The sequence below is a fragment of the Rhynchophorus ferrugineus genome, unplaced genomic scaffold, assembly GCF_030347505.1.
Source record: "Rhynchophorus ferrugineus isolate W39M unplaced genomic scaffold, kcgeb_rfMv2 rfM2, whole genome shotgun sequence".
NCBI classification, from domain to species: Eukaryota; Metazoa; Arthropoda; class Insecta; order Coleoptera; family Curculionidae; genus Rhynchophorus; species Rhynchophorus ferrugineus.
The window spans coordinates 1,131,804-1,140,798 of NW_027472581.1; the positions used below are offsets into that span (position 1 = coordinate 1,131,804).

The 8,995-nt window shown below is 30.0% G+C and overlaps 1 protein-coding gene across 1 annotated transcript in view; it reads left to right on the forward strand.

Annotated features, from left to right (window-relative positions):
- LOC143190902 (very long chain fatty acid elongase AAEL008004) overlaps positions 1–7,726 on the forward strand; it is an 80,346-nt gene extending 72,620 nt beyond the window's left edge. Inside the window, exons 3-7 of the mRNA XM_076395493.1 lie at positions 2,369–2,559; positions 2,617–2,697; positions 2,995–3,157; positions 3,974–4,302; positions 6,048–7,726. Coding sequence (XP_076251608.1) covers positions 2,369–2,559; positions 2,617–2,697; positions 2,995–3,157; positions 3,974–4,302; positions 6,048–6,224 — 941 coding nt within the window. The 3' untranslated portion in view covers positions 6,225–7,726. The remainder of the gene's footprint in view (positions 1–2,368; positions 2,560–2,616; positions 2,698–2,994; positions 3,158–3,973; positions 4,303–6,047) is intronic.
- The last annotated feature ends 1,269 nt before the right edge of the window (positions 7,727–8,995 follow it).

Consider the following 8,995-nt stretch of genomic DNA (forward strand, 5'->3'; position numbering starts at 1 on the left):
GCTTTGTTTTAAAATCGTAAATGTAATAAAACTAGTGCCATCTATGTGTTAGGCCCGGGACTTTTCAGCCCATGTGTTACTCTTTGAAGAAAATCAATGTTACGAAGAAGGAAATGTGTGAAACGACGAATTATTGAAATCAAATGACCCATATTTGCATCAATTTTCCATATAAGACATATCACAGTAGTGGATCATTTTATGATGATAATTTTAGGATACAGATGCAAAAGAAAATGACGTCTCACTTTTTATTTTCCGCGCATATACTAGGTACACAACACTTCTGAGACTGAAGACACATTGCAATCAAATAATAGTGGTTATAATTAAGTAACAAAAATATAGGCACACAAAAATGGCATCACAAACAAACTGAAACAAACAATCGCGTTGTAGAAATAATCCAATAAAATGCCTTCGTAGGGCAATTCAAACGAACCAATCAAAAAAGTGGTATCAGTGCCTGCCTTGATGAGACCACACAAAATATTTTTTCGTGTTCCCCTATTTAAGTTAATATCTAATAATCTAATATTCATCTTCAATTAATCTCTTGCTCTAACATTCTATGGGTCGTATGGTGTCAACAGTGACATTTAGTCAGTACATTCATTTTTACGACGACACAATCGACAATCACATGTCGATTCTCCGAGTTCCAAATACGATAATTTCTGGTACGAGGGTCACTATTTATATTTCGTGAATAGGAAAAAAACAAATAGTTATCTGCAAATATATTTTTATTATTTTTCAACGAACTCGCCACGATGATCGATGCACTTTTTCATACGCTTAAACCAATTTTCAAGACATTTATTCCATTCCGAATGAGATACTTTCAAAACATCATTGTTGAACGCTTCAGTCTTCTTCGGGCGATGAAAATCGTTGAGCACGCAGTTTATTCTTCACGGATGGGAACAAAAAGAACTCATTGGGTGCCAAAACATGGCTTTACAGATAACCCGTCAATTCGATGTTTTGTGTGTTACTTTCGGGCTCATAATAATATATCCATGATTCGTCACCTATCACGATTTTATAAATATCATTCGAAGCACCGATATACGAGGATCGTTCTTCTATAAATCCTAAATTATATTATATTAAACAGATTAGTTTTCTCAACGTACCTTTTCACTTTGTACACTTTTCCAAACGTTCATCCGGATTTTCCAAACCATCTAAGAAGTAAAGCGGGAAAATAGACACCGGTTTGAATGAAAAATCATTGGGAGCAAAATAAATCATATAGCATATATTTTGCAAACAAACACAAACTGATCATTTGGTAGACAAGTTAACTAAACTCAAACTGATCTGGACCAATGTTTCAATGAAAAAAATGAATCAGATATTGATATCTGACTTGAAAATCAAACATTGCCACATGTTTATAACATAGGATAGTATTCCCACTCTATTTTCGTTTTTCCCGCGGTAAAACATTGATTTTACAAAAACCTTCAACATTAATTCACTGCCGATCAATGAATCGAACATCGTTCCATAACTAAGTCCTTAAAAAAACAAGATGCCTACAATCCAAAATGTTTTTTTTAAGGCATCATGACTCATTAGACAGCTATCAAAATTTCATTAAAGAAAATATTTTTATTGTCATTTGCTTTACTTATTCTACATATTACTTCATACATTTTACATGTATTAATTCGGTAGCTTTTTTACGGTATAGGTTGCATGCACATATATAATACATATTTACACGCCTTTTATCAAGGGAATTTTCAAAAAAAAAATAATAGGAGAGGATAAATCCCCTGGCTGTTGTAATATATGTGTTTAATATTAATTGAATTATTAATTAAGGTATTCAATATTATCTTTACACCTTATTATGCAATTAGATATAATTAAAAATATATATAATGTTTTTTTTTAATTAAAATAATACAACTTCCATTTTACAGATGATAGAAACGTATTTTGACATAAGTCAAAAAAATATTTTCCAAACAAATGTCATTATAACGTTACAGAAATCAAAATATTTACACCAATAACGCCAAAAACGTTGATAACGAAAATGAATTAGGGGTCATGACTTTGTTTATTAATATTAAATTAATATTTTATTATGTTTTGATAATTGTTGATGTGATTTAAACAAGGCGAAACAATAAATTTCCAATAAAAACACTAATCTAAAATAACCCATTCGACATTGTGTAATGTAGGTTAGTTATTATTATTATTACTGATAATATATCAAGTAGTTAAATTTAAAACAAACTAAATTAAGTAATTAATTTTTTATGCTTATTTAAAACTAAATAAATGTTTATTCAGACGTTTATTATTTTATCAAAATAAAAATGATAATATTTCTTGTTCTTTACAGATCCCAGAGTCAAAGATTGGCCGATGATGTCTAGTCCTGTTCCAACCCTGTGCATATGCCTATTTTATGCATATTTCTCCAAAGTTCTAGGACCAAAACTAATGGAAAATAGGAAACCATTCAGCCTTAGGAACATTTTAATCGTTTATAATTTTATTCAAACTGTCTTTAGTACCTGGATATTCTATGAAGTAAGCTAAAGTTCATGATCTATGGCGAATAATGTTTTAATTCATTTTTATTTTTAGTATTTAATGAGCGGATGGTGGGGAGAATACAGTTTTAGATGTCAGCCAGTGGATTATTCGAACAGACCCATGGCATTAAGGGTAAATAGAACATATAACTAATATATTAAATTAACTAAACTAGGAAACAATTTCCTTCATTTTTCCCTTTAATTGTACAGGATCGTTTGTAGTTTAGTGGTATCTAAACAATAAAAACAATAGTGATGTCAAATAAATGTCAAAACTTTCAAACTGTAAGCTATCGTTAAGTTTTATGATATTAATATTGCGCCTACTAGATGGCGCTGATTTCAGTTAATTCCAAGATTTATCTATAATTCAATATTGAAATGTTACTTTGTGTATAATCGAGTATGTCATCACAATTTGTTTCAGATGGCTCGAACTTGCTGGTGGTACTACTTTTCGAAATTCACGGAGTTCTTTGATACACTGTTTTTCATTTTGCGAAAGAAAAACAGTCACGTATCAACATTGCACGTTATACACCACGGATGTATGCCGTTTTCAGTTTGGATGGGTTTGAAGTTCGCCCCAGGTAATACTATATAACTTAAATATGTGATAAAATAAGCCACGTTGTTAACATTGAAATATAAAATATTACGACTTTCTGGAAAATATATTTGGTCAAGTTAATCCTACCTTTTAACTGTTCTTCAAAACGGAACTAAAAAGTAGACAATAGCAATAAAAAAGTCCAACACTTTACTGATCTTTACAAATCTTAATATCACTTTCAAATCTACAAAACGAAAATTTAACAGCGCCATCAGTCACAAGATGTTTACAAGAAGCCTTTATGATTGTTTTCAACTGTTTGTTGTACTCATCAAGGTAACTTGATCAAATAGTAATACTTAATAAATCAAAATAAACTTAATAGTAAAAAAAGATCTAGAAACTATTCTTTGAACAAAAATAAATTCAAAAAATACATTTGAAAAAACGAGCATTATTCTTTCAGACAACTAATAATTCTTACTAACAGTATTGATCCTTGGATACCATAGTAATACTATAGCAATACAACAAATGACATATGAAAAATAACATCATAAGGAGAAATATTTGAACTATATGCTGGATTGATCAATAAGATCAATAGAGTCCTATTTGATACTTACTTATCAATGAATTAAGTCCGACACTTTACTCATCTTAAAAAATCTTACTAACTTTTAAATCGCCAAAACCAAAATTTAACTGCGTCATCAGTCAAAAGATGTTTACCAAAAGCATTTGTAATTGTTTTCAACTATTTGTTGTAATCATGAAAAAAAACGTGCATTATTCTCTTACACAACTAATATATTAAGTAGCCCCATGGAAATAATACTATAATGAATTTCAGGTGGCCATAGTACCTTCTTTGCTCTGCTAAACACCTTCGTTCACATCGTTATGTACTTCTACTACATGATCGCGGCACTAGGACCTGAATACCAGAAATACATCTGGTGGAAGAAATACCTCACTGCCTTTCAGATGACTCAGTTCGTCGCTATATTCGCCCACCAGTTCCAGTTGCTCTTCACGGAATGCGACTATCCGAAGACCTTCATGATTTGGATTGCCATCCACGGACTCATGTTCTTGTTCTTGTTCTCCGACTTTTACAAAGTTAACTACTCGAATAAGAAGGACAAGGGCAAGAAAAAGGGCCCCGATGGAGCATGCATGGTAAGCACTGTAAAATATTTATTAGCTGCATGTCTTAATTTTGACAGTTTTTTTTTCTTGGAGTTTGAGATTGTCAATAAAAAGACATTTATTTATTTATTTCTTACTCTCTCGTTCTGTCTTATATTTTTTTCATAATGTTGTAATACATCAAATGTTAATGTAAAATATATAACAGTTCAACATATTAAATTACCTAATGCATATTACGTGTTGCATATACTTCAATGTAACTTAATTAACTTTCTATTACACCTTCCAATAAAAAATAATAATAAATAAAACAATACAAGGCATTAAAGTAAAATATCTACTTTCTTGTCCTCTGTTATATTATTTTTTATGTTCGTTTCGTAATGTGATTGATCATATGTAAATATAAAATATACAACAGTTCAATATCTTAAATTACCTAATTTGTATTATGTGTTGCATATACTAGAGTGTAATCGAATAGTATAATTCTAATACACCGTCCAAAAGAATACCTAAATTATTCTTCAAAATAAGTTATTTTAGCCTCTTGATTTCTACATAAATCGTTAAGAGAGATTAAGTAAAAATGAAACCATTGTTAAATAAACAATACAACATATTAAAGTAAAATATCTACATGGAATGTCCTGACAGATCGATTTCTAGTCCCAGAAAATCTATTAGATCCTACATTTTGATAATGTGCATTTATGTATATATATAACTAGCGACCCGCCCCGGCTTCGCACGGGTGCAATGCTGATACTAAATTAAATACACTACAGAAAAAATATGAACGTTGTATATAAAAACATAGCGGCCCGCTCCGACTTTGCACGGGCATAAAATATATATGCCTATGTCACTCAATGAAAACATGATTAAAATCGATCCAGTATTTTTGGTTCATTCATTACTGCCCTTGGCCTGCACGCATTAAATTTGGAGTAAAACAATTCCTCTTCCCCTATACTTACTATGAAGATTTCCTGCTATCTTTGGAATATCTAAATTCATACAATTTTTATTACATTACACAATTTTAAACGCAAATTTTAAATTTGTAATATCTCCGAAAATATTTGTTTAATTTACATGCTGTAAGGAACCATATTGATCTATATTAATTGCACACTGTATTTAAGGTACTTAATTCGATAAGGATTAATGCCGTATTGCTTAAAATAGCTTCGTAAATAAGCCATTTTCTCACGTAAAAAGTAAACAATAAAAATGGTTAATGTGGGTTATCCCTAAAAGATAAACATATACCATCGCGGACTTTTTTGTAGACCTTTTTATGGTGTACAATACTGTAGTACATTAATTTGATCTAACTCGTAGGGTTAGGCAGCGTTTTTGCTAATTGCTAAATAAGCCTAAAAAAATAGGTTAATTTACGACATCACGTTAGAAACCTCTAAAATTAGCAATGTTGCCTTAGTATATTATGCATGTATTATACATATAAACCTTCCTCTTGAATCACTCTATCTATTGAAAAAAACCGCATCAAAATCCGTTGCGTAGTTTTAAAGATTTAAGCGCACATAGGGATATAGGGACAGAAAAAGCGACATTGTTTTATACTATGTTAGTGAAGTTTCTAATTTGATGTTTTTATTAATTTTGTATAAGGGTAACGACTTACCCTAGTTACACAACTGTCATGTATCTGTTTTTTTTTTATAAGAAATTTGCTACAAAATCTATAGAAATTAAACAATCGTAATGTATGCAACGCTCTTTAATTCCACTGTTTTTTCTAGCCTGTCGACGACTACTCCTCCACTCACGTCAAGAAATCCAACAGTAATGGTACACTGAGCAGCACCTATCTACAAAGTGAATTCTCGGACTCATACAAAGCATGCTACTCCAATGGCAGCACAAAAGGTTTCGTAACGCAGACCATTGAAAAACACAACATGAAGAAAATAGAATAGGTAAAAGACAATCTTACGATAAGTAATAATTTATTTTCTAATGGACATTATTAAATTTTTACAAGCTACCTTAACATAGCTTCAATAGCAATATTTTTTGTAACTATTTATATTGCACTACGGAGGTTTCGTATTATTTTGGGTTTTATTGTTGGGTTTTAATGTTTCATGAATAAAATAGTTAATATACATGTATGTATAACTTTCAATATATTTTATCTCCCTATGTATGACCAGATATCTAAAACTCGGTAATGTAGAAAACCATTTGGATATACGGTCATTAAAAACATTTTAGCTCTTGCAACCATTCAAGGAGTTAAAAATATCATTGTCATAGTTATATTTTGGCGTGTTTTTTGACGACTTGGGATGGTTCATGGGAAGGGCTGTGATATATTTGTAAAATATTGTATAATATTGTTACAGTAAAGATAGGTTTATTAATATTTAATTTAAAGAACCTAGGAGGTAAAATCTATTAAAATTTTACTTTTGTAAATTAATATTATTTTACAACACCCAGCCATTTATTATATAAAAGATGTTCCTCTTCAGTGTTAGCATGAATGAGTAATATCTTCAAGAAAAGAACAAAGACAACATCAAAACTGTTAAATAAAATATTTCAATTAGAATATAGAAAATGTATATATTGATAAAATCACCGAAAAAAATATCCATAATCTTGTTAATAAAATCTGGTCTTGTCATTTTTATAAGTAAAACCAAAATATATTATTTAACAGTCTTGTTTTAAAAAGGAACACTTGTAAATATATATAACAGCTGAAGGGACCATCATCTCTACATTTGTATGCTTTAGCACTTATTTTCTTTTTAATGTAAAAACCGTTAGTGCCTAAACTGCATTTTAAAATATCTTTAAAAAAAAGTTCATATAATACAAATACTTAACAAAATATATTTACTGTTTTCTTAAAAATCTAAATTAACTTAGCACAAATTTGTAATTTTTTAATTAATTTTTATATATATTTTGTTATTGGAAATCATAAAACAATATTGGATGGAAATCGAACAATATTTTTTTATAATAATTTTATTACTGAAACATTGTATATATAACGTATTAGTTTTAGCTTAGCGCACTTTTTTGTGGAGTAGGAAAATTAATATTTATATTACTTTTTTTAGCATTTAATCTGTACTTATATTAAAATTAAGGATTTTATATTGTTATTATATTTAAATTTAGTAGGCGCTGATCATATTTGGTGTTTTTGTTTTAAATTAGGTAATGCATATTTTGCGGATAATGTTATCTACTATCTTGATAATGTATGAAGACATGTACAAAAATCATCAACACATGGTACTTTTACCATTTGTTATTGTTACTTTTTTTGAATAAGTTGTTGTTTAACTCGGGTTTTGTTTAGATACTTTCAATAGAATATAAAATACAGAACTTATTGCACATATTTTTTAGCTAATTAAGATTGTATAGTATTTTTGTAAATAAAAGGAAAGTTGTGAAATGTGATTTCTTTAAACTCCTTTATGGACTATCCTTTCTTCAAAATTCAATATATAGAATACAAAGATTAGGAAAACAAAATATTAACCTCAGTATTGACCTCTTCTTCGTAGTGAGCCCTTTATTCGCCAAAGAGAGAAATAATAATTGCGTAGAGAAGTGTCTGGACTACATAATTTCTGTTTGGTGGTGAATTTCTTCCACTGTTGGTTTTGATTTCAGCTTCAAAAAAATCTAAGACTATCAGTTGTAAGACTTATAGGAAGAAACCCCAGCTCAAATTCTCAAAGAGCTCTCAGTCAACTTACACAGCACTAGAGCATACTCACTATGAATTAACTGTTTTTGGTGCGATCAAATGTCATTTCAAACCGTTTAAAAATCGCAGTTTCATAGCTTACTAAGCAAAGAAAAGTTTTCAGTGACGTATGTCCAAGATAACCGTCCACATCGACACAGAAGCGGCATATTTATGGCCAAAAAATCTTGCTGTTCATATGGTCGGATCAGCAAGATGTAATGTATTACGAACTGATAAAACCATATAAAATTGTTACTGCATATGTCTACTAACGCCAAGTGAATAAGTTGGAAGATGTATTATTTCAAAAAGGACCAGCGATAACGAGGAACAGATACAAAATCATCTGTTTTCAACGAGATTAGTGTATCAGACCTACTGCCTTCCAATTAACGCTTGTTCTATTCCATGTAGCATTTCTTAGCCGGCACACTGATTCGAAATACTACAGAAGTGCAAAAATGAAGCGATATTTACACCGCTTCCAAACGAACATCCATTTTTCAACATGGGGTTGCCAATTTGTCAAAAATATAACAAAACATTATAGAAAATGATGAATAATATTTTTATCAACATATAACAACTAATTTTCTCAATAAAAGCAATTTAAAGATGAGGAAATTATCTGTTATTATAACGTTAAAAGTTTTGTCGTTTGACAAAATATCTATATAAGTTGTTTTTTTTTTCAAAAATTCTACTAGCAGAAAAATATTATTTTTATCAAGTGACACGCGTCATTACCTCAAGAAATTATCAGTCAACTTCATCACATTATTTCCATAAACATGACCGAAATATTTACCAAAATAGTTCAGCCAGTACTGTCCAACACAGAAACTCATTCATTCATTCTGGGAGGCCTTTGTTTCATTGGCTTATGGGTACTTGTAACAAAAGCAGTCCAATTTATATTCTCGTTAGTTTGGCCTTTTCTGTTGGCTGGTGTATTTGTGATTTTTACAC